General features: G+C 47.7%; 1 protein-coding gene across 11 annotated transcripts in view; it reads right to left on the reverse strand.

Moving 5' to 3' along the window:
- The window catches only part of ATP6V0A1 (ATPase H+ transporting V0 subunit a1), a 62,537-nt gene continuing 36,317 nt past the window's right edge, over positions 1 to 26,220 (reverse strand). For 5 of the 11 annotated variants that reach the window (XM_036339748.1, XM_036339747.1, XM_036339753.1 and 2 more), the window contains 10 exons: positions 25,778 to 25,932; positions 25,284 to 25,374; positions 22,241 to 22,359; positions 21,478 to 21,694; positions 21,003 to 21,110; positions 15,841 to 15,948; positions 14,894 to 14,911; positions 11,099 to 11,216; positions 10,617 to 10,788; positions 3,560 to 5,168 (listed from right to left, as the gene is read on the reverse strand). In XM_036339748.1, the coding sequence (XP_036195641.1) occupies positions 5,075 to 5,168; positions 10,617 to 10,788; positions 11,099 to 11,216; positions 14,894 to 14,911; positions 15,841 to 15,948; positions 21,003 to 21,110; positions 21,478 to 21,694; positions 22,241 to 22,359; positions 25,284 to 25,374; positions 25,778 to 25,932 (1,200 nt within the window). In that variant the 3' untranslated portion in view covers positions 3,560 to 5,074. Of the gene's footprint in view, positions 175 to 2,635; positions 2,879 to 3,559; positions 5,169 to 10,616; positions 10,789 to 11,098; positions 11,217 to 14,893; positions 14,912 to 15,840; positions 15,949 to 21,002; positions 21,111 to 21,477; positions 21,695 to 22,240; positions 22,360 to 25,283; positions 25,375 to 25,777; positions 25,933 to 26,220 lie in introns of those variants that run through there. The other 6 variants (XM_036339749.1, XM_036339755.1, XM_036339751.1 and 3 more) reach the window with 4 other exon arrangements.

Genomic DNA, 26,220 nt, shown 5'->3' on the forward strand with positions numbered 1-26,220 from the left:
ATCCAGGGGTTGGTAGTACATTTAAAGCCTGAGTTCGTCGATGCTGGGGAGGAGCTTCAGGGATGACTCCAAGCATGTCACACTCTTTTCTCATCTTCCCCGTCAGGCTGGGAGCTCTTTGACAACAGGAGGGGGCTGATTGAAGAAATTAAAGTATGAACTGTTAAGCATTTCCTGAAAAATGAGGAAGATGTGTTAATGATTTGGAATGTTCTGCAAATGGTCAAGCCAGTGGATATAGTACACTCGCATTTGTGTGGGTATTTTTTATTTATTTGTTGTTGTTAATCCTCACCTGAGGATATATTTTCCAATAATTTTTGTTTGTGTTTTTTTTAGAGACAGTGGAAGGGGGCGGGGAGATACAGAGAAACATCGATGTGGATATGAGAGACAGATTGGTTGCCTCCCACACGTCCCCGACTGGGGCCAAGGAACAAGCCTGAAACCGAGGTATATACCCTTAATCAGAATTGAACCCGCAACCCTTCAGTTTGTGGGCCAATGCTCTAACCACTGGAGCAACCTGCTAGGGTTGTGTGCATCTTTTTTTAAAGGCTATGAAAACAGTGGTTGCCTCCCATGGAGTACTAGGATGTTGGGGGTGGGAGGACTTTACTTTTTCAATTAATGTGTGTGAAACAAGTAGGCCTGGCTCTCCTCTCTCCATCTCATCATGTCCTCTTCTGTTCCTGGCCCCTCTGCCTGTGTGCCCCAGAATAGTGCCCAGCCAATACAGTTGCCTGTCACAGCCCAGCTAGGATCATGTTCACGCCAGTGAGGAGGAATGAGTCCTTCCCGGTCTGGCCACCAGGGAGCAGCCAATGCCTAAGACATGCCTTGGGTAGGCCAGGGAGCTGGGAAGGCAGCCAGTCTCTTGGATCTGAGGGGAGCTCCAATGCCCCTTCTGTCCAGGGCTCCTGGGACAGAAAGAGGCACAGTCCACCCAGGTCCCCAATGAATCCGACAGAGAGTGGGTCCTGAAGGTGGTGATGGAATTGTCCCATCTTTATAGCACTGAGCAGGCCCAAAGCCACCCTTTCCATGCTGGTTCTAGGACCGCAAGATGAGGGGCATTCACTGGACAGAGCACAGACTCACTCAGCAGATGTCTGGGGTCCAGGGATTCCACGAGAAGGGGATCTCCTATTTTAATCCTGCCCCCAAATGCATCTAGCCGCCAGTCCTAGACAATTACCCATCTGCTTTCTGTCTCTATAGATTTGCCTACTTCACAGAAATGGAATCATATTATGTGGTCTTGTGTCCTGTTTCTTAGCATCATGTTTCTGAGGTCCATTCATAGTGTTGCAAGTAGCAGTACTTTATTCCTTTTTATTGTAGATTAATACCTGTTATATGGATAGACTGCCTTTTGTTATCCAACAGATGGACATGTGGGTTGTTTCCATTGGGGGGCTACCATGAAAAATGCTACTCTGAACACTGTGTACAAGTCTGCGTGCACGTCTTTTCATTTTTCTTCAGTGGATACCTAGAAGTCAACTTGCTGGGTCTTATATTACTTCTGTTTAACGTTTTGAGGAACTGCCAGACTGCTTTCCATTTTACATTCCTACCAGCAGGGACTAGGAGTTCCAATTACTCCACATCCTTGCTGGCACCTGTCATTAACGTTTTTATAAACCTTTTTAGTGGATGTGAGGTGGTGTCTCCTCACGGTTTTGATTTGCATTTCTCTAATGACGAATTATGTTGAGCATCTTTTCATGGGCTTACTGGCCATTCAGCCTGGGGACATAGAGAGCTGACTGCATATTTACTGAAAAAAACAACAACAAAAAACCCCCAAGTATAAGTGGACCCCTGCAGTTCACACACATCATTCAAGGGCCAACTGTATGATTTGCAGATATTGTCCCCTGGTGTGAATGTCTTTATTTTTCCCTTTGGACCAAAACATTTTTTAATTTTCCTAAAGCCCAACTTATCTTCATCATTTGTTATTTTTGCTGTCATATCTAAAAATCATTGCCTAGCCCAAGGTCAGCATGAAGACTCGTGATTTCCTCTTAAGAGTTTTAGTTTTAACTCTTACATTTAGGTCCGTGATTCACGTTGAGTTAACTTTTGTACACAGTGTGGGGTCCTGGCCCAAATTTGTTTTTCACATGTGGATACCCAGTTGTACTAGGACTATTTGTTGAAAAGACTGTTCTTTCCCCGTTCTTTTGGATTTTCTTGGCCCCTTTGTTGAAAATCAATTGATGCCCTACCTGGTTAGGCTCAGTGGATAGAGGGCTGGCCTGCAGACTGAAGAGTCCCAGGTTTGATTCTGGTCAAGGGCAAGTGCCCAGGTTGCGGGCTCAATCCCCAGTATGGGGCGTGCAGGAGGCAGCTGATCAGTGATTCTCTCTCATCATTGATGTTTCTATCTTTCTCTCCCTATCCCTCCCTCTCTGAAATTTAAAAAAAAAAAAAAGTAAAAATTCTAAAAAAAAATAAAAAATCAATTGACCATAAATATTAAGGTTTATTTCTGGACTCTCAATTTCAATTCTATTTCATTGATTCCAAATATCTATTTTACTTATTTATAAAAAGTTATTTGTTGATTTTAGAGAGAGGAAGAGAGAGAAACATCAATTTGTTGTTCCATTTATTGATGCATTCATTGATTGATTCTTGTATGTGTCCTGATCTGGGACCGAACCCATAACCTTAGTGTATCAGGACGATGCTCTAACCAATTGAGCTACCCAGCCAGCACCCAAATATCTATTTCAGTTAGGCCTCCCTTTTTGAGTCAGTAACAGAGCAGAGGCTAAAAGAGCTCATTTACCTGAATTTCCACTCTGGACTTTCGGAGGAGACGGGTGGAGGTGCTGCACCCAGGGCCTATTCCAGGGCAGCTGGCCTGTTAGGGAGGAGAGGGTTTGAGGCTGGGGGGACAGGAACATGAAATGAACAGGGGTTTCCTGCCCCTCCCGGAGCCGCAGTTGTCAGCCTGCTGCTCGAATTCCTGCACAGCCCCTGCTCCGGAGGCCCCGGGAGGGAGGGCCCTGGGAAAGAATGTGGATGCCTTACATGGCAGTGAGGAGGGAGAGGTGCCCTCCCTGCCCACGCCGCCTGCCTGGACAGTCTGCAGGCTCTTCAGCCACCTGCCTACCTCAGCACCTCACATTCTCCAGCTGCCCCAAACCACATGCTGAGCCTCCATTTACACCAAGGCCAAGGGCAGCAGGGCTCAAAACAGCCAGGCTGCTGAGCCCCGAAGAGCACAATTGAAAAAGAGGGAGGGGGCAGATGCCCAGACCCCCACGAGCCTCTGCTGTTTGGGGGTGTAGTGTGTGAAGGGGAAGCGAAGCCGGGTTCCTAAGACCCCTCCCCATCATGGGTAGTGCCTGCAAAGCCGCCTTGGCTCATGCGAGGGGGAAGGTGCCTGTGAAACTTGAGATAAGGCGAGAATTTCAAACGTACTGCCTGGTCAGGGCCCCGGTAGCTGTGGCCTTTGATCAGAGAAGCAGAAAAGCTGGAGGCGGGCAGGGGAGAGGGTGCGGAGCAGGGGCTGTGGGTACAGAGACAGCCAGCCTCCCTCTGTAGACTCAAACACACTTTATTCAGCACAGGAATGTCTGAACAGAAGGGCCTTGGGCAGGGTTCCTTACACAGAGAACTCTACTTCAAGCCCTGCTGTAAACAGAACAAAGATCATCACATCATGTAAACCATGGGGACCACAGGGGAGGGGCTCTGCACAAGGTCTGGGTCAGGTCACACTGGCCCGCACATGGTGCGGCTGGGGCAGCTGGGGCAGGTGGCCCACACCCAGGCCAGCCGCGCCTGGGAGGGTTGAGTGAGCAGCTCTAAGTAGCTCCCTCAGGAAAGTCAGGGTGGAAGAGGGCAAGGGTCTGGCCAATTCAGGGGATTATCTCGGCCACTGAAAGTGACTGGATCAATTTAGCTGAAGCAGCCAGGGCTGCTGCGTCAACACATGCTTAAAAGGCCTGAAGATCAGCTGGTGTGGGGGTGACAGCGGAGCCGGCCCTCGGGGCTGCTCGTCATCAGCTCACAGGCAGGGCAGTGCAGCTCTCACAACCACATGCCTGGCAGCCCTGCCAGTCGCCTCCAATCAGCAAACGGTAAATGACAGTGACCCTCCCTGCCCAGGACCTCACTCCCCCCACTTGGGCTCACTGTGGGAGCGGGAAGGGGCACTAGTGGCAGAGCAAGGCTGGCCTGCCAGAGAACCAGCCTTGACGATCACCATCCTTCACTCAAGAGTCATGATTTGGGGGTAGGGGAAGGTCCTGGTCTGCACCAGGAGGAGCATCAATTTAATCCCTCTGCCCAGAGGACGTGTCAGTGCCAGGGCCCTCGAATGGGCTGAGAAGCAGCTAGCCAGGCCCTCTGTTTTGGGTCTCTCCCAGCTCTGCTATCATGCAGGATGCAAATGAGGGAGCGGAAGAAGGGGATTCTGGGAGGGAGGAGGAGAGGTCTGAGTATAGAGTGGAGGTTAGGGAGGTGGTGTTGGGTGCCCTGGGACCCTTGGGGGTGACAAGAAGCCATGCATGATGGCACAGTGTGGCCCAGCTGGATTCCTGATTAACACATGTCTTTGCTCTGAAGACTGGAGGTGGGAGGCAGAGGAGATACGTATCATCTTCCTGGATCTGCTCCTACTAACCCCAGGGAAGGGTGCCAAGAGCACCCCCACCGCAACCAGTAACTAGAGTGGCAGGAGCAGAAACTCAGAATCTGGGTGTGGATGGCGAAGGTGCTCCTGGGCGTTGGGCTCATATGGAAATGCACACAGTCACCACCAGGTGACAGAGAGGAGGGTCTGGCTCGGAGGAGATGGAGGGAAGGCTGGTGCCCAGTGGTGTGAGTGACGGCCAGAGTACAGCTTCTCTAGATCACTACACTACAATATGCACAGCTGAGGAGGCAGGAGACCCAAGGGAGGGCCGGATCTCACAAGCAGCTGGGGGAGGGTGGCAAGGATGACACAAATGCCCCCGAATCCAGGGATCACAACCAACACGCGAGAGGAGCACAGCTATCACCATGGAGTGGGTGGGGGAGGGCAGTGGGCACGCGTCCCCATGCGGGCTCATTCGTCTAACTTCCCTTCCAGGATGTGCTCGAAGGAGAAGGGTAGGAACTTGAAACCGGTCCCGCTGTAGAATTTATTCTGGAATTCGACCCTGGGGAAAAGGAAGAGGGAAGTCATCATCCCACAGAAACTTTTTGGGATTTCACAGCTGGCCAGAAAGATGCCTGACCCACGCTCCCCGAAGCCTTACTCTCCTAGGTGAGTGTGGGAAAACCACTCTGCCTCCTGCTGCCTCTGCCAACCCAAGCCCAGAACTCGGCCTCCTCCCAGGGCACACAGCCCTGTCCCTGAAGCCCAGGGCCTGCCCTCAGCAAGCAGTGCACCAATGCACCGGCAGGTCCTCAGTCCTGCTCTGACCTGCTGAGCAGCAGAGAAGAGGAGCCCCCCAAACAGCGGTCGGTCGCCTGGCAGGGCTCACAGCGACCTCTGAGGGAAGCCCCAAGAGGCTGTGAATTCAGCCCCGGGAACCCTGGGAGCACCACTGTTTTCTTGCTTATTGTTCCCTTGTGGGGAGGAAGGAGAAGGGAGGCTTGGGAGTGAACATTCAAGGCTTTTTGAGTTAGGGGAGGAAATTCTCAGGAAAGGGGGGAAGTCAGGAGGGGAAGTCTCCTCAAAGCCACGGCAAAAATATGCTCCAACTACAAAAACATCTGAGAAAGAATTCTTCTCTTGGGGACTGAAAGGAAAAACAGAGCTTCAACTCCCTTCCCAGGCAGCTCGGCGTCCATCCCTGCCCGTCTCCCTGGGGCCCTATCGGACGGACTCGAGGGGAAGAGGAGCTCGCTCCTGTGAGCACTTGGCTGGACTTCCCCCTACAAACTCGCCCTGGATGGCTGCCCAGCAACCAAATCAGCACCAAATATGGGCAGAAAAATGCATGATTCAGAGGCTAGAAAATCCAAGGAGAGCTGCCCTGAGGAATAGTTTCCACTGGGGCTGAGTGACCCTGGGGGCACCAGAACCGGCCAAGAACAGGCGGGGGAGGCAGGCTGCAGGCCATAGTTTACACACAGGGCTTCCTCCTCCCCCAAACCCAGAGGGGAGCAATTAGCAGAGAGGAAAGCTGGGGCGTGGCCTGGGCAGGCAAACCAGGACGACTGTCTGCAGGTGGCACTGAGAGGCCCTCAGAGCCCCTTCAGCCTCGGGGTGCTGGCTGGGGACACTGACTGCAGAGCTTTCAGCTCCACACCTGGGGAGAAGAGGTGAACAATGTTCAGTGAGGCCATCTCTCCCCCAGCCCCACATTGCAGGGCCTGGGCCTAGGTCCCCAAGCATCCCAGACTCTGGCCAAGCCCCAGGTAAAACAGGATCCAGGACTCCAGTCAGTCATACCAGGACCGGATCCGCCCCACATCCTGACACTCCTGAGAAGCCCTTCTGCCAGTTGCAGCTACTGGGGAAGGTGGTGGAGAGGGAGCTAGGTTCCTGCTGGGCGCCCACTGCTGTCAGGTATGCATTCTTCATGTTGGGTGGGCTGTGTCTGCACATGGCAAGGGATTGCTGAACAACTGAAAACAGATGGACTCGTCCCATTTTCATTCAAGAATATGTAGCCAGACAGTGGGCAAGTCCCCTTCAGGCCCATGAGGGATCAGAATTCTGACCTCATGGCTGGCTAATCACACAAACAATTCCGATTCCAAACTGGGTGGAGGGAGACATTCTCCGAGACCCGTGGGGTCACCACCCTTCTCTTGCCACCCCTCTGTGTGACTTAAAGACACCCTGGGCACCAGTGGGTTAGCCTGACTTCACCCTCCTTCTCAGTTGAGCTCACCCAACCTCCTGGCACAGAGCTGGAAAGCAGTTTCCCTGTCGGTCTCCCCACCCTTCTCTCCCTGTAAACCAGGGAAACGTGTGCTTCCTGAGAAAGTACAAACATGAAGTTCTCTGTGTGAGGGTGCAAGGGGGCCCCAGGGGCCGCCCTGTGAGTTCTTCCTTCCTTAGGGGCTCTGCTCAGGAGCCTCCAGGACCAGCCATGCTCCAAGCCACTAAAACGCACCTCAGAATCCCAGTTGGGATGAAGCCCCAGGCAAGCAGTGGGCTGAGCTTCTCTATCACCCCTTCCAGCTCAGCACCCGGCAAAGGCCACCTGTGACCCAGAGGACAACTGGGCGTCCAGAGAGAGACGGCTCCTGCTGTGTAACTGGAAACCTGTTTCCTGGAGTGAGCGAAGGGACTGGTTCCGGGGCCTCTTCCCTTTCCTGGCAGGGTGTGACTGAGGGGAGGCAGTTTCCGAAAGATGATTCTAGGCCCAGCTGCTGCTCTGGCCCTTTCTGTCGCTCTGAGCAGTTCAGGGCCAGGAGCACATGCCTGTCTGATGGTCCCAGTGTCCGGACAGTGATGTCAGCCTGGGACACATTTCAGGTCTCTGACTTCTGGGGCAGCCAGCCATTCACCCAGCTCTCCCAAGGTGTCCTGCTGTGGCACCACTGTATCCCTCACAACAAACTGGTCCCAGTCCTGTCCCGTTAGCCATCAAGCAGTCAGCGAGTTGCCAGTGTGCACACCTACACACAGGTGGATACTGCTAGAGAAGAAGGTAGGCCATGGGCAACAGTCTTTCTGCTAAAAGCAGTTCGGTGGCCACAGTTATAACAACCAATCATATCCCCGCCTTTGCCTTTCGTGAGGAAGAAAAGACATCGAATTAGGGTGACAGGAAGGCCCACCCACTTTATAGGGGTGGGGGAAAAGAGAGGGACAGACGACTCAGGAGATGGAACTGGCAGGCTGGCACATTAACCTGCTCACTGTTGTTTTCAAATGTCACCCACCTCCTTCTGACCCTGCACGGACCTCAGATAGTGGTTTACATTTGTTATCGAACCGTGTGCTTTTCTTCTTGTCCCCACGGAAGAGACCCAGAGCTTGTCTAATGGGGCAGTCCTTGCATCAGAACCAGGAACCCAGCAGAAACCAGGGGCAGAGTGACAGGTATGACGACATCCAGGCTGGACACCAGAAAAAACAGCAACCATGTCCCTGCACCATTCTCAGCAGGACCAGCTGTTGCCCCCTCAGGAGTGGCCACAACCCACGACTGCTGCCAGGCAGCCTGGAAGCACATCCACATTCGGCCAGGAGGGGGTGCACCTGCACCAATTCCACTCCCCGGGCAGGGATGAGCTCCAAACAGGCCTTCAGTAAGATGGGATTTGAAACGTTGCTGCGCAAGAGTTTTCGCTGTTTTTTCTCTTCTGCCCAATATTTCCACCACCAAACCCCACACGTGCAATGTGGTGGACCAGCCTATTCCTTGCAAACCACACCGGAGAGGCATTCGGATGGTATCACCTATCTGCCCACCCAGCGGTCTCCCCTCTCTCTAAACAGACTAAAAGCAGTTTCTTTACAAGCTACCACAAGGAGGTGCCCTTTCCACAGGGCACCCCACTTTTAAGCAGGGCAGCCATGATCTGCACCTGAACAACAGTTTAGATGTGCCAGGGCACCGTGAGTCCCTTGGTGTGCACATTCCTTCACGTTTAATCATGGCAGCCTCATCCTCCCTCTCTGCATGAGAGACAAGGAGGTTCAGAGAGATAAGTGCTTCCCTCGGGGTTGGCCAGCCAGTGTGGGCAGAGCTGGACTTTAGAGCAGGTAGGCGTGATTCTGGAGCCTGCTCTCTTGTCATCTGTCACTTCCTCGGGCTCATTTGTGTGGGGAGACAGAGGCACTCGAAGGCCACCGCTGCGCCTGAGGAAGAAGTAGCTCTCTGGCAATAACACACAACTTCACCAACTGGGGGCTCACTCTGGAGACAGGCCCAAGCCCAGGCGACCTTCCTTGACTAGAGTCGTGGTGCGCCTGCTCACTGCTCTAACTAACAGTGCTGGCCCAGCAGCACGGGCCCCATCCCACCCGGGAGGAGGCAGCAGGCTCCCCACCTGGGAATCGCGGTGGGGTGGTAACTGTTCCCTCAAGGCCAGGGCTCAGGAGACAGAGGAGTTACTAGGAAAGGAAGGGAGCCAAGAGCGCAAGAAAAAGTGAGTCACCACCGGCTGGCTACACAGACGTTCCCTCACACCGCGAGGCTGAGGAAGTGTGCTGGGGAGAGGGGACGCTGATAAGCTAGGAACAGGGGAGCGGCCCGCAGTCTGAATCATGGGGAGCTCCTAACCTCCTGGCTCCACAGTAAACAGCAGCTGGGCGGAGTGGGGGGGGGGGGTGGTAGGCAGGAGGGAAGCCCTGGTGCTTCTCAGCTGTGCACTGAGAAAGCATGTGCACCCACCAGCAGGACAGACTCCTCCAAAAGAGCTGGTGAGGAAGGTAAGTCCCAGCCCATCTCCCCTTATGCGCCTCACTTTTCTCCTCTGCAATTTAGAACAACAAACAGTGGCATCCTTGAGGAGGCTCAACTACAACAAAAACAGGAGGAAAGTCAAAGATAAGGGTGGGAAGAGAAGAGGTTTCAGGTTCAGATTCTGGGTTTTCTTCAGGTTTGGATTAGTGATGAAAAGAGACATTCCAAGCCCCCTTCTGACTGTGAGATCATGAACACCACAGATGGTGTCATCTAGGGGTTCTTAAGGTCGGGTCAGTGGATCTGAGACCCCTAAACTGGTAAAACTGTGTGCTCACATGGGGGGAGGTGTTGCTGTGGAGAGAGGGTCCAGAGCTTCCAGAGCCACTGGGGTTTGAGATCCAAAAAGGGAGAATCACATCCTAATGGAGGAAATGGAGACTCAAAGGGGCAGGGTAGCCAGAAGTAGCACAGGCTACACAGTTTTAGTGTAAGTATGTCCCATGCACATTTGGAAAATACTTACACTATAAGACAAAATCCCACCCAACTATTCACTGTTGATCTGAAATTCAAATTTGACAGGTGTTCTGTAATGTTTGCTGAATCTGGCAACCCTACTTTGAGGTCACAGAGTCGCAGTCCAGGCCAGACTCCAGCTCTCCCACTCCCGAGGCTGAGCTCCCTCTCCATGCAAGGCCATGAAGAGCCACAAACTACATCAAAGAAAACAAACCCACCTCAAACCGGCCCTTCTGAAGCTGCTCCTTCGTGCACTGACATACACGCTAGGGAAGAAGGAAACCACCTCCCCTGCCCCCCACGAGCTGTCAGGGGTCCTCCTCAAAGATGCTGGCACAAGGCCAGAACCAGGGGACAAAACTGGGGTACACTGTGCTCCAGCATCTTCCTGGGCTTAGAGCCTATTCCACAGCTGTTCTCGTTGCTCTGCACACAGGAGAAAGTTCTATGCCAGAGCAAACACACCCCAAGCAAACAAAAAATAAAACCCCAGCAGATCTTTTAAGCTACCATCAGGACCACTGCAGAGTGAGAGGCAGGGAGAGGGCGCCTGACAACACGCACCGAGAATTCTCCCCGGAGGCTCTGAAAGTGAGCTGTGCTTATCGGTGGGCATTTCCGGGAGCTCACTCACTCCTAAGATAGGTCCTGGGTGTAATGATGTGAAAGCAGACACTTCCTAGTGCTCTGGATGCTGGACAGGAGCAAAGCTGCCCTCGGTGCAGCCAAGGACACATTTCCCAGATCGCCTCCCCCCGCCGCTGCCCTCACCAGTGTAACCGCAGTGCGTGGAGGAAGGCGGAGAGGCCCTCCATGATCAGGAGGATGGCCACGGTCAGGGTGGCAAAGGCGATGAAGATGAAGAACAGCGCCAGACTTCCTGCCAAGCTCTTCACCTTCAGGCCCATGTGGATCACCATGGTCCAAAGCACCTCCGACAGCTCTGGGGACGGGAGAGACACGACCTCTGGTTTATTTTGGGGAGCAGCGCTGTGGGCCTTGCATTTTGCTCTGCCACTCCTCCCCTGGAGTGTTCCCTGCATTCTGGCTTCCCACGACCTGAGTGGGACCACTGTGCATTGCTAACCTGGGAAAGTGCTGATCCTCCCATCTGGACATCATTCTCTCTGGACTCTGGAGTCTGAATAATCCCCGACACTTTTTGTAACTCCCACTCTCTTTAAGGCCCCACCTGAGAGAGTGCCCAGAGAAGGGGAAAGCCATCATTTTTGATCTGAGAGAAATACACTCACGTGCGTGGGCGAGGCTGAGGGCCCAGAGCCGCAGGTACGAGGCGGTGTTGGAGATGCAGCCCAGGCAGTACTCGATGGTGTGGATGGCCTGGTGCACCATTGTGTCTCCAAAGTCAAACTGCGGTGGGGAAGCCAGAGAGAAGACGTAAGGCTGGGGGATGTGTGGAGTCTGGGCTGTGCCACATGGCCCTTTGCGCTCCATGGGCCAGGAGCCCCCAGTGTTGAACTCCAGTGGTGACTTCAGCTATGCCATCCCCTGAAATCCTGCCTGGCTTAGTCCCCAACAGGGACACCCCCATTTCCCTCAATACACTACATTTTAATGAACTACGTCTTCATGAGATTCTTCTCAACGCATCTGTTTTTCTCTCCCGGCTAGTCTGTGAGCTTAAGTGGAGTGTCTGTGAAGTTGAGAGCGCTCGGAGAAAATGGCGTTCCGGACTTTAAGGACCTTCCCTAGCCCACTCCCACCTGCTGGTGTGTGACGTCCTCAAGTGGGAACACCGCTGTGAATAAGCCAGGGGAGTAGGAAGCCCCCCGGCTCTCAGTTGTCAGGCCCTAAACCTCCAGTCACTTCACTTAATTAGCTTAACAAACAACTGCACTCAAGATAACCAACCTCCTTTTTTTGTGTGACTTCTGCAAAGATGACACGGAAATTTTAGCAAAAGTTTTACCAATTCCACCCAGCTGGTGTGGTTCAGTGATTGGGTGTTGACCCATGAACTAGGAGGTCATGGTTCGATTCCAGGGCAGGGCACATGCCCGGGCTGTGGGCTTGATCCGCAGTAGGGGGCCTGCAGGAGGCAGCCGGTGGATGATTCTCTCTCATCATTGATGTTTCTCTCTCTCTCTCCCTCCCTCTCCCTTCCTCTCTCTGAAATCAATAAAAACATATTTAAAAAAAAAGTTTTACCAATTCCTACTTGGACAGTTGATTAAGACCAGATAGAATATCGTTTGGTTTTTGTTTCTGTTTTCATCACACTCCCTTTCTCCATTTTCCTTCAACATCCAAAATCATTTCCAGAATAAAGGGGTGGGGCTGGAACAAGCTTCCAGGAGTTCACATGTAGGACTTTGCAAGCTCTGGAGAAGCAAGCATTTTCAGGGGGAAGAATACAGATCCTCTGGAAGCACCTGGTGCATTGCATGGCCTCCCACTCTCCCAGGTGGAGAAACCAACAGTTACTCTAGAACAGGAGGTCGTTCCATCCTGGGGGCCTCTCCCCACAGCCCAGCCCAGAACTCTAGGAGCAGAGGGACTCCCCAGCCTTCCCTGCCCTTGGTCAGGATCTACTTTTCACTAGTTTCTTTCAGGACGTACAGGACTCCACACCCAGAGTACACCAGAACTGCCCTGAAAACCTATGAGGGCAGGGAGAGAGGGGGCTGGCCCCACCAAGATGCACTTCCAGGCCAAGTCTCATGTCTAACGGTGTCACTACTCGTCCCCCAGGAACCAAACCTGCCAATCAATCTTGACTGCCAATCTTCGCTAAGGGACTGGGACCTGTAGCTTTTACATTCTTAGCCTCTATTGGCCCTTCCTTTCTAACTCCCCCTGAAAATGCTTTCTTCTCCCAGGCCTCCCAATTTTTTCCTGACTCATAGCAGACTAGCTGGTCCCCATGCCTCCAGACTGTGCCCCCTCCCCAATCCAGTATGTCCTCTAACATCTCCACTTCAGCAATCACATTTGTTGTGTCACTTTCATCTTCACCACCCTCTGATGGCCCCTTGTTGTCCAAACAATCTGTGGCTCATTTCTGCCAACCTCTAGTCTTACCTCTCATGAGTCCCCCAACTCCTGACTCTGAGCTTCAGCCAAGCTGAATACCCGTTTAATCCCTAAGCGTGATGGGCTTGCAGGCCTCTGTGTCTTTATGATAACTATTCATACTGATGGTTCTGCATCTCCCTCTCCCTCCACAGAGACTAAGCTTAGCAATAATTTCCTTAGGGAGCCCTTTCCTGGTCTCCTCTTCCCACCCCCACTCTGTTTTTCAGATGCCCCTTTCTGTGTTCCCACAGCATCCTGGGCACACTATGATCACAGCATCTACCGCCCAGACTGTTTCCTCAGTTAGTTTGGGAGCTCCTTGAAGGCAAGGACTATGTTTTCCTTCTTTCAGTTCCTGTAGCATTGAACAGAGGCTTGACACGTGGAGGGTGAATGGATGGATGGATGGGTTGGATGAGCACACCTGGTGAGATGACACAGTAGGGAGAGGTGCCACTGACCCTTGCTGAATGGCTACAGTCTTCAAAGGTTTCCTAGACAATCACATGACCTGGCCCTGGTCTGCAACGGTACTGAGTGCCCACCCGGGGAGAGGGACTGCTGCTCCCACTGGGCTGGAGCAATGACCTGTATGCGGCAAACAGGTTTTCACAGCCAAGCAATATGGGAAAGTTCTAGGAGAAGTAGGCTGGATTTTTTAAGAATTCTGTTTTGTTTGAAATCTTTAGATAACTGTGACAGTTATCCAAATTTGTCTGTAGCAAATTAAACTGTGTATGTGTTTGATAAAGTGTTATGACTACTTAGGAAGCTATGAAAACCAGAACCCTTAGGGATCTGGGGGGCCAGAGACTAGGGCAGCTGAATTACAGTCCATCTTGTTTCAATGTTCAACTCCCGTGGGACATGGCTACAAATAAGGACTTTTCTGGCAATGACCATGGCATTTGGGTGCTCAGTTAGTATGACATTTAGAAAGAGCAGTGTTGTCGAGGAGATGTTACTGGGAGGGGCTGGCTCCTCAGTAACATGGAACACACTCCCACATCCCTTCCTGGCGGCCCAGCCAGAGACTGCACAGGTGAGCGGTCCAGAGGAACACGCAGCTCCTGGGTGCCGGCAGCCTCTCCGCCTTCAGGAAGGCTGAGCACTATCTGTTTTTACACAAAACAGCAAAGATTTTTCCCATTCCTATCAGCTGCCCCCTTACAGAGACCAGGAGAGCCAGGGAAGGGAAGGTCTTATGGGTCTAAGTATTTCAGAGAGAAATTTGGGGGGAAGATGCAAACAGTGCAGCATGGCCTTTAAAAAACCCGATTCCAAACTTGTATATTGCTAAGTGAGTTCTTGCTGAGCTACAAGGCCTTCTCCAGATGCAGCCTGAACATGTCGCCAACTTTCTTTCTATTCGCTGTTACGATGCTCTGTGTGTGTCTAATATCGCAGACGGGTTGTTTTTTACTGGGATACATCTAAGAGGCAAAGCCTCCTTTTGAACGCTACTTCCCACCTGGGTCACACAGAGGTAGAGCTGACCCCAAGGCGAGGGTCCAGCAACTGTCACTTCAAGCATCACCAAGCTGATGAGGGCAGCAGGAAGAGGCTGGCTGCATCTCAGACAGGGAGGAGGGGGAAGCTTTACTCATAAGCACTCAGAGGACCAGGGAGGAAACAGCTACTCCCAGTGGCAGAGCGACCATACATAACATCACAGGAGAGGCAGGCAGAAGCCAATGGGATTTAACCCCCAAGGGGAGTCACTTCAAGAATGCCAATGTAGACATTACTTGTAGCTCCTTACAAAGCCATTCTCAGAGGTATTAGATCAGCGAAGTCAATGAAACAAAGACAGAGGTGACCCACATGAGATGCAGTTAATGGAGATGAGCTTTTCAGAACACAGATTCACGGACTGGTTAGAAATGCCAGTGAGATGCAGGATACGCGGGTGTCATGTGTGGCCCCCGGATGCAGCAGGGTCAGCAAAGTGATCACAAGGACGGGAAGACAAGGCCCAGATAAACATGAAGGCAAAGCAGCTTGTTTCTTACCGCTTCATCCTCGGTAGGCTTGAAAACACAAAGTTACACTTAGTGGGAAGCCGTGGCACACACAAGGTCAAGTCACGAGCACAAGACTACCATTGCTTCGTGGGGAGGACGGGTAATGTTAAGTGGGTCTAACATGTCGGAGGCAGCCTCCTCAGCATACAGGAAAGCAACATCAGCAGGATTCAGAGCAGTAAGACATATTTTTAAAAGGCACCCCAACCCCTTGCAATTTCTTTTTTAAAAGGTTATACACATAGTGAAAGTGGTCAGTCAGACTAAAAAGTCCAGTCACCTGGGGTCCTCAACTCCTATTTGCTTTAAAAAGAATACAATGAACAGATGAGATCCAAAAGTTCAGAGGCTTTGTGCTATGAGTGGTTAGGCAAAGACTGTGAGTTTAAAAAAAGGAGCTTGGCGGTGGTGGTGTAGGAAAAGTCTAGCTTAGCCTTCCATTTTTCACTCTCCCTATAAAAAGTAGGCATTTTTAAAAGGCTCAAATGAAACATCTGCAACAAGAGCACTTCGGTGGGACAGGACTTCCAAAGCATCAGGGCTTACAGTTCCAACTGGAAGCATCCTTGGAAGGCGCAAGGGATGCGGATGCTGCCTGCGTGGGCTGTGTTCCTGGTAATAAGAGCTGGGAAGCTGGGGCTGACTCTGCCTCGGTGCCCAGGAGAGAGAGCAGTGGGTAATGGAGATCGGCATGCAACGCAGAAGTTAAGAAGTGGAACAACAGAAAAAACTGCTGCGGGCTCTGCCGGCAACACCTGGAGTTTACGGGGGCCCCTCGGAAAAAGCTGAGGTGCCCTGAGAGGTCCAGAAGGCAGGCTGATCATTAGATTAGATTTTCATTTTTCAAGGAGAAGACTGGAGCGAAGCCACTTAGGGACACAGACTAGGGCTGACCCAAAGTGGAAGGAGAGGAAGCCCACACCGCTGGATCTTACCTCTTCTGCATCTTCTGAATGGGTGGAGAGCTGGTCATGCTGAATAATCTCAGCATCCTCCTCTGTCGGTCCGTTGCCCACCCTGATCCCACCAAAGTTGACAGTTCCCTACACACATGAACAGAAAGAGTAGAATTTGCCTGGGCTTTAATATGACATTTTGTGAGGTGGGGAAGGGCGATGGTTAGTACATACAAACCTCAGAAAAGTACATATTCTAACAACAAAAGCAAAACCAGCTGGTCAAACAGCTAAGTAAAAACAAACCACTGTTCCCACCCCAGCCACCACCGCCCCAGCCCCAGCCCCAACTGCATTTACCAACTCATCCTGATGGGAGGAAATATGCAGTTTTGCCTGCTGCACCCAGAGACACCAACCTTGCCTCGGTCATTGCTAATTAAGAATCCTGCTTGAATGGAAAAGCTTAATACGAACAGACTCTCACAGCAAGTGTAGCGCTATCTGCAAAGCTTTCAATGGCCTAAGTTTTCTTGAAACTGAACTAAAGAGTAGACTTTCTAAGAGGGAGGGGCACCGAATGACATGACGATTGTAACCTGGTCTGTCTGATAAGCTTTCAACAGGAGCCCCAAGAGTTCCAGCCACCTCTCCCAGAAATGTGCTAGTGCTGGCCTCTGCTCCGGAACAAAGGGAAGGGAAAGAAGCTTCATGTACGTCAGCTTCCTGCTAGAGAATACTGAGTTTACAAAAAGAAAGAGGCTCCTTTCCTTCCGTGGAGGACTCTGGAGTGAAAACAACTCTTTCCGGGCCTGTGGGCAGATGCTGATGGGTGTGGCTTCTTCTCACTTCCCAGGCATAGTTTTTAGTAGGGTCTCCAGAACCTGAATTTCTTACGTCAACCTGATTTGGAAAAGCTTAGGTTTATTGAGGCAAAAGGACTCTGTGGCTACAAAAACGAGGCAGAACTGGGCTTAAGTCTGACCGATATTAATCAGTGCTAACCTGCCACAGAGTGAAAGGAGCTGAAGAAACAGCCCCTGGCCCTGGCCGGTGTTGCTCAGTTGGTTGAGCCTAGTCCCACGCACCAAAAGGTCGCTGGTTCGATTCCCAATCCGGGCACATGCCTGGATGGCAGGCTCAATCCCCAGTAGAGGGCATGCTGGAGGCAGCTGATCAATGTTTCTCTTTCCCTCTCCCTCCCTCTCTAAAGCCAATAAAAACATACTTTAAAAAAAGAAATAGCCCCTAGGCCCACTTCGTATGGTTTCTGTCTGGAGAACCAAACAAGGCAAGAGTTGGAAGATTGCTCTCCTGCAAAACGGCCTGGGCAAGCAGCACAAACAATGTGTAAGCAGGTTTGGACAACTGCTTGGAGGTCCCCACGCACACCTTCACCTGTTCTCAGTTACTGACCACCAGATCCCCCTGTGTGGACAAATGCTCTCTCTCCTAGCAGCGGTTCTCACGTGCTGGGTAGAGAACCATTGCATCAGAGTCACCTTGCAAGCTGCACTTCAGTACACAGAGACTCTCAAATACTATTCCCAGAAAGTGCAAATTCAGTAGGTCTGGGGTGGAACCTAGGAAATCTATATTAAAAATATATACCCTCAAGTACAAACTGTATAATCATTTTGATTGTTTATCAAAACTGAAAATGCATGCACCCTTTGAGACTCAGCAATCCAATCCCACCCACTATTGGGAACTTGTGTGTGAAATTTTATCAAGGATGTTCCCTGAATTGCTACTTGTAATAGCAAAGAACTGGGAACAATGAACACATCCATTAGTAAGAAAGTGATCACATAATTTTAGCAGATTCAGTAGAATGACCTATGGAATGCTGGGCAACTATAAAAAAGAGTAAGAATAACTATGACACAATCTCTAAGATACACTAAATTTTTAATAACTTAATCAAGGGACAAAATAGTGCTACAGTTTAAACACAATTCTGCTGTGTCTCAAAAAATATATGTACATCCACATATGCACTTATCTCAGAAGATAATAGACATACACAGAAAAAAATTTGGAGGTAAAATGCTGTTAATAATACCCTTAAGGAGGAGAAGGGTTCTGGGGACAGGCAGGCTTTCGCTTTCAGTATTATTTGCAATTTCTCCCCCCCTCCCCCCCAAATTTTTATTGGAGCCAAACTGACAACATATGCTGGGGAGCAAGATCTCAAATGTTCCGCCAAAACCGGTTTGGCTCAGTGGATAGAGCGTCGGCCTGCGGACTGAAAGGCCCCAGGTTCGATTCCGGTCAAGGGCATGTACCTGGGTTGGAGGCACATCCCCAGTGGGGGATGTGCAAGAGGCAGCTGATCGATGTTTCTCTCTCATCGATGTTTCTAACTCTCTCTATCTCTTTCCCTTCCTCTCTGTAAAAAATCAATAAAATATATTAAAAAAAAAAAAAAGATCTCAAATGTTCCCTTATTTGCATTTTCTAACCAAGGTCACCTATTGCTTTAATTGTATTTTTTAATGTCAGTAGGGGATTCTCTGGGTCATAGGATTATAGACCATTTTTATTTTTTCTTCCACTTAACTGTTTTAATACCCTAAAAAACAGATGTCAAGTTCACCAGGTAATTCTGATATGAAGTCAGATTCAGGAACCACTGAGGCCCTGGGCACCTCCAGGTCACACAAGTATTAACCTGACAACCCTCAAAAGATGAACTGAAAGGGCAACGAAGGGCATGGGTGACAGGAGAGGACTCCTGGGATGGGCTCTAGGGTACAGGAGGCAGGCTTCAAGGCACTAAAGCACAAGGCCAGTTCTGAAGCTTCCCCCCACTAGAGGATAGAGTGAGGGGCAGACAGGTTAAGCCTCCCAGCTAGACACTAGCGACTGTCCTTTCAGAACACAGGGTATGAGAGTTTTAGGAAGGGGGATGAGACACACACACACCAGCAGAAAAAACACACAACTAAACTGTGACACAGGCTTACAGACAACCAAGAGGACACAGAACAGAACAAAAACAGATCTGTGTCATATCCTCAGCACTTGGGGTCAAGAATCCAGAGTCCTTGTTAGAGAGTTATCATCCTGATGCCTTTAGGCTACTCTCCAGATGTTTGGCTAAAAAAACTAGTGGGCTAAGAAGACCCTATGAATGTGGAGGTTTCTAGACTGGGGACTTTTAACTTGCATAGTATGAAAGAAGAGGATGCCAGATTTAAAAGCATCAAGACTGATGCATCAGAAGCACACCTTAAAAACATTAAGACTAGCAGAAAGAGAGCCCATAGAAAGAATGTAAATACATGGATAGTTTGTATTCTAAGTGTTTTTAATATTTTTTTTTTCTTATAGGAAAAGAGAAAGTTCCTACTTGATAATAATTTAAGTAGCAATATTAAAATATCTTCTTATTCAAAATATCAGCCCTCTTAGACTAGTTCTAGAAGGATGATCATAGTTTTCAAAGTTTAAAGTGATCAGAAACACCTAATGAAGGAAATGGTTATCCATCTAAGTATTTCATTTTCTTTTAAAGGAGACGATGCTACTAGAACACAACAGTACATGAGTGATCACTACTGGTGAGACTTAAAAATCCGATAGATTCATTACATAGAATAGATTGTACTAGTTTAATATTAGGGCATTGTAAGATTTTGGTTAAGTGATGTTTTTAAGGACAGATATTGAAATGCTTAACATTCAAATTGCTGATACTGAATTATAAGCTAGTATTGGAAGAAGGAAAGATCAAAACAGAGATGACTCTGGTTATTACCCCAGATGTACAAGACACACAAGACACACGGCAGAGCAGAGTTCTCACTGGAGCAGCTGAGGACGTGAGGGTAGACATGTATAAGCTTCCAATGGAAGGAGACTAAGTCACAGCTAAAATGGGCCAAATGTCCAAGCATCTTTGGAAGCAGACCTTTAAGTGTCGGGAAGTCAAGAATCACAGAGATGTTTTCGCTCCGGGCTGAAAAATCACCCAATACTGTTCACAAAATACAGACATGAAAGTGAATGGGTCCAAGAGCGCCATCTTGGATTAAGACGATGGGACCCGGAGAGGGTACAACAGCCACTCTGCTTCCATAACCATGACTGTACTTACATATCTGAACAGAAACTTAGTAGACCAAGGGTAAAGATGATATCAGAATCTATTCATAAGAGGTGGAACTCTTTTCTATCATCTCAGTGAGTAACAAGAGCACACATGTCCCACGCTCTCAATATAGTTAACAAGAATTCTGCTGCACTGTTTGCCACCTCTTTACACAAAATGTGATGGTTTGTTGGTTTAAATTCACTCACTGTTGCAGCCGCTGCTGCCTCTAGTCCCTGTTGGCTCGGGGTTGGGCTGACTGGGGCCTCCACAGGTTGCCCTTCCTGATAGTGAAGGGAAGAAAAGAGGAAGGGAGAAGAAAACAAAAGAGGGAGGGAGTGAAGGGGGAGACGAATGCAGGGGACATGGAAGGGTGAAGATGGTCAGAAAAGGGAGAAGGAGGGTCTTGTAACTCAGCTGCTCTCCAACAGGAATAATAATCTAACAGCCATATGAGAGTCATGCAAAAAGATCTTTTGGATTTTATCACAGTGTAATAAGTAAGCATTACTGCATAGCTAGACGTGAACATTTGGCAACTTAAGCGTGTGTGTGTGTGTGTGTGTGTGTGTGTGTGTAGAATTCACATGCACACATACATTAAGTAAACACAAGTATGTATGCTGCTTTTTAAAAAGAAAAAACAACATGCTTCAAGCCAAATCTTTCCCCCCGATGTTTTGGTTGGTGAGAGCATCACGGTCTTATTTCAAAAGAAAATGTCTCAGTGTCAGCCCTGTGGTTGCCCAGGCAAACCACATGAGTGGGTTCACACGGCTGCAGCTCTTGCTGCTTTGTTGTGTCTGATGCTGCATCTAGACAGGCCCAGACCTGGATTTTGCTGAGCACAGCATGAGCAAAACATGACCAGGAAAGGTAAACACTTAGGACTTATTCTCTATAACCGAGCTACTCAAAGCTGAATCCAGATGTCCAGGCAACAAAAACACTTTTTGATTTCAGCAGGTCCAGTGCTCATGCTGGGATATGACACAAATGCACTTTAAGAGCATATAGACTTATGCACAATTCATTAGATCCAATGAGGAATTGTCTTGATCTTAAAAAAATATATAGTAACTTTCAGCAACAGAAATATACCCACCAAATGCTTCCTCCTCAAATACTGATGGCGAAGGACCAGAGGTTTAAACAGTAGCATCCATGGTACACACAGCAATGCGACCACAACTAGGAAACACTGAACTCCTTTCTGCAAAGAAGGACAAGGCACATCACATTAATCAAACATGCAGTTTCCAATTCCAGCACAAATTACCCCCCAAACAGTATTCTCTTACTGACTTGTGAACAATGCTATCCAGATTCTCAAAATAATTAGATGTGGCAAAGCCCAGGAATTGTCCCATAGGACGAGAGTTATTATTCTACCCTTTCTGATACAAAAATTATAGTAGACCCTCCCAAGTAAGGAGGACAGGCTGAATTTAGATCTGGATGCATGAATTGAAAACCAAATCCTACAGAAAGGGATTTAAGTTTTTTTTAGGGTAACAGAAACATCTAACTTCCTGACCTAGGATAACCACCTAAGACAGTCCACTTCTGGGCTGACGCACCTGCCCAGAATATAGCATTGAATTATGAATGTCCTCGTAGTTAAAGACGAACATGTTTATGAAATGGATCAGAAGGCTTGGTGCTTTCTCAGATGTAAAAGCGTCATAAGCCGTCCACTTGTAAAAAATAAGGATAACCAAGTAGCCAAACAAAGAGGTCATGAAGATTATTTCAGGAATAAACCCGAAGTAGATATTCAGGGGCTTCTTGAAATAGCTAAAAAGGAAGAGAGAAAAAAACGTGAGAAGTGAACAGACCCAGGGCCACCCCTACACCAAGTGGAGCCCTCACTAAATTTTCTCCTATGGCTCCCTCAATTCTGTCTTTATTACGTTAAGAAGCAAGAGCCAGAAGCACTGGAGGCAACAGAGACAAACAGGATTAACGCTGACTTCCAAAGTTTTGGACCTTGAACAGTTCCAGTACCATCCTCTCCATTCTCCCATGAGAGAGAGATTGGAAAATCTAGTACATTCCAAGACACAGTTCAAAATTTCATGCGAGTTATACATCAAGAAAAAAAATAATTCACTCATTTTGATGAAAATTACACTAGGTTCTCTCAAAGATCTTCACTGCAATTGTAAATTTTTAAGGGACTAATATTAAGTAAGCCCCATTTCTTAAAAGCAGTTTTTTTTTTTTTTAAACACAGAACAGGGTTCTGAGTTACTAATCCCTCCCCCAAAATGCCATGAATTTCTTAGGCAAAAGCATTACCTAAACTATGCACATTCTTATGACAGAAACAGAGCGACTCACATATGGTTGAAAAGGCTCAGACCTACTCCAAACATCATGTGGATGATACCAAGGATAACGGACATCTTCATCTTAAAGGAGTTGAGGAAGGTCAGTTTATTAGTAGCAATGTTCCAAATCTGTCACAACCCAAGGAAACAAAAGGATATTACAAAGAGTGCTCCAATGGAAAAATAGTCACCCATTTAAAAAATAGGGTTGTTTTTTAATTACGGAAAATTCTAAACACATTCTTAAGTAGAGAGAATAGTATAATAGACAACTCCCACATGGACATCACATATTTTCAACAATTATTATTCACCTATGCACTCTTGGTCAATCTGGCTCCATTATACCCCCAACCCACTCCCCACCTCCATATTATTCTGAAGCAAAATCCAGGTACCATATAATTTTACTGTAAATATTTCAGTGCAGATCTCTAAAAAGGATTCATTTTAAGAACATGACCACAATACTATTGTCACACCCTAAAACAGTAACAATGATTCCTTAATATCATGAAATATATAGTCAGCATTCAAACTTCCCTGGATTGTGTCCAAATACTTTTTAATAACTTATTTATTCAAAGTAAGGTCCAGACAAGGCCTATACACCGTGACTGTTGATATAGCGATAAAAGTCTTAATCTACAGGTTTTCCCTCCAGCTCTCATTTTTTATTCCTTACAAAATATTTGTTGAAGAAATTGGGTCAGTTACCCGGTTATGTGTAGATGTTTCCACAATCTTGTGTTTTACGGATCATGTCCCTGCGGTGCTGTCGGTCCATCTACTTTTTTTTTTTTTTTTTTAAAGAAGCTTTATTTGTTTATTTTTAAATATATTTTTATGATTTCAGAGAAGAAGGGAGAGGGAGAGAGAAACCATCAATGATGAGAGAGAATTATTGATCAGCCTGCACTCCCCCTACTGGGGATCGAGCCCGCAACCCAGGCATGTGCCCTTGACTGGAATCGAACCGGGCCCATTTAGTCCCCAGGCGGACACTCTATCCACTGAGCCAAACTGGCTAGGGCAGTCCATCTACTTTTAAAATATGAATTGCCTTAAGCTTTATCCCCTAAGGCCTGGATGCCTGTAATACTTTCCTGACAGTTCTGCTGCCAGATAACATGGCCATCACATAACATTTCCTAAATTGTGACTCTGACGCAGTCATTTCCCTGAGCCAAAACCTCCCCCTGAATCCCCACCATCATCTCTAGGCTAAAGTGCAAAATCTGTAGCCTGACAAGCAGGATCTTCTACCATCTAGCCTGGCATCATTTTTTCTGAACTGGCCTCTTCGTGAAGCTGATTCTCAGTGACCTCTAACCTGAAAAGTTGTGACTCGTTCGCTCTCCAGCCCCAATCTCACCTGAAATTCAGCTCTACAACTCCAGCTGCCTGACAGACGTTTTTCTGAGTGTTCTCCACAGTCACTTCAAACCCAATATCTACCCTGTCAGTATCCAATGGAATATCTACAAAAAAAATTTTGTAACTACAGAAACTATATAAATGTGAAGAAATATTATTAGACTCTAAACTACTTGAGGGGAGGAATTATGTCTTAAAGTTCTGTGTTTCCCCCGGAAGGCACTATGCCTTGCAGACAATAGGGATTCATAAACATTTGTTAAATGCATATGTAACATGCTATTAAACTTCTCCAAGCCTGTTTCCTTATCTGTATAATAGAGATAGCATCATCTGCCCGATAAATTAAGGATAAATCAGATATGCTGAGGGCTCAGGACATATTTCTGGCCCATAGTAAGCATTTCAGTAACATTAACTTCTCTAATAATTAAAATAATCAACTCTGTATCTCCCCACTTTTTTTTTTTTTTTTTTTGCAAACACTTCTCCTCACCTAACAATCTAAAGTATTTTTAAAGGCAGATTATTTCCCATTTTATTTTATTATTATTATTAATCCTCATCTGAAGATATTTTTCCATTGAATTTTTAAAAAAAATGTGTGTATGTGTGTGTGTGTATAAAACCAATAAATATTATCTATGTAATATTTATTGGTTATATATATATATATTGATTTAAATATATCTTTGTTGATTTCAGAGAGGAAGGGAGAGGGAGAGATAGAAACATCAATGATGAGAGAGAATCATGGATCGGCTGCCTCTAGCACCCCCCACCCCACTAGGGATCAAGCCCGCAACCCGGGCATGTGCCCTTGACCGGAATTGAACATGGGACCCTTCAGTCTGCAGGCTGACGCTCTATCCACTGAGACAAACCAGGCAGGGCTCCATTGATTTTTAGGGAGAGTAAAAGAGAGAGGGAAAGGCAGAGAGAAACATGGATATAAGAGAAACACATCGATTGGTTGCCTCCTACAGAAGCCCTGACCAGGGCCTGCCTGGGTTGGGGAGGAGCCTGCAACCAACGTATGTGCCCTTTACTGGAATTGAACCCTTTGGTCTGCAGGCCAGTTGCTCTAGCCACTCAGCCAAACAAGGTAGGAACAATTTATTTCCCATTTTAATAAGAAGCCTTAATCTCTCTGGGCCATAATGTTTCCCACCTGAAATTTTATAATCGTTACTGTCTAACACTTATTCTTCAGTTCCTCTACCCCCTTTCTTAGGCACACAAAACAAAAGATTTAATCACACTTATTTGCCTAAGTATTTGAAAAAAAAAATTAAATTCTGGGATAAGTTCTTATAGTATGTAAAGATAAGAATAAAAGCTGAAACCCAGAGGAAGAGCTATTTCTGTTATGTGAAAAAGACAAACAAATTAAGTTAAATAAATTAAACTGGGAAGAAGTCTTGAAAATCAATCTTCCCAGAGTAAATATTACTAACCACCTCTGAAATTAGCAATGCAGGAAAAATTATTTTGGCTTCCCAAGGCACTTGGGTCTTTTATGGCTTTGAAGTACACTGAACAGATAAACCAAGGTTTTCCAAAAATATATATGTCAACTAAAAACCAAATAACTATTTATCTTCACTTTATTCTCTCACTTTAGGGTCGCAATTTAACATTTTAGTGTTAGACATATAGGAAAGAAGTGCTCTTACTGGATCGATGCCAAAAGGGTATGGTCCACCAAAAACCCCAGGGACAGCTGGGTCCAACTGGAGCACAGGGTTCCCCCGAAGTGTCTCCTCCCTAAATTAGGAGGAAAGTTGCATTTATTTTTTTATCAACAGAAACTGACCCCAAAAGAAACTATCTCTTCAATAAAAAGAATAGGGATGAGCATCTGAGATGAGAGGGGATCAGAGATAACAACAACAAACTTAAACACATACACACAACCAGGTAGGGAATTTGGAGAATCTGCTTTTAATGTATAAAAGAACCAATGTGCCTATTTTAGCCTCAGCTCCTTGAGACTGCTGAGCAAACCACAAAGTTTGTGGAGGATAAATAAGAGGAGACGCTGCATTCTTCTGAAACAGAGACGTCGCCAACCAGCTCCTAAAGAAGTGTTAGTTTACCACCTGTCTGGAAAATCAGAGGTGAATATGAAAGGAATAAGCTTTGACTTTTAGCTTCTTTTGCAACTTACGTCCAATTAGATATGAACATTGGCCGTACGCTCCAGGATGATCCAAAGATATTGAGAGACTTGGAAAAGCAATCATTGTAGATGAGGCCAGTGTAGATGGAGAACACACCCATCAACAGAATAATGTACCGTCCGCTGAACACAGTGCTAAACATCTGGGAACCAGAAGAAAGAAGTCAATGAAATGTACTTGCTGTAGCTCATCTTGGGACAATGTTGTTTAGAAAACACTATACCCTTCCCTTCATGCCACTTAACCCCATCCTGGGTCAGAGAGCTTGAAGTAAAGATCAAAATACAATGCAGATATGAAATTTACTTTCACAGTATGTGGTCTCTTTAAGTGTTAAAATGAATATAACGTCTCTATAAATTCATGACAGAAGACTTCCAGATCATAATTTTCATAATGAATGCTTGAGGAATTATAAAATTTCAGTCTA

The sequence above is a fragment of the Myotis myotis genome, unplaced genomic scaffold, assembly GCF_014108235.1.
Source record: "Myotis myotis isolate mMyoMyo1 unplaced genomic scaffold, mMyoMyo1.p scaffold_m19_p_17, whole genome shotgun sequence".
Lineage (NCBI taxonomy): Eukaryota > Metazoa > Chordata > Mammalia > Chiroptera > Vespertilionidae > Myotis > Myotis myotis.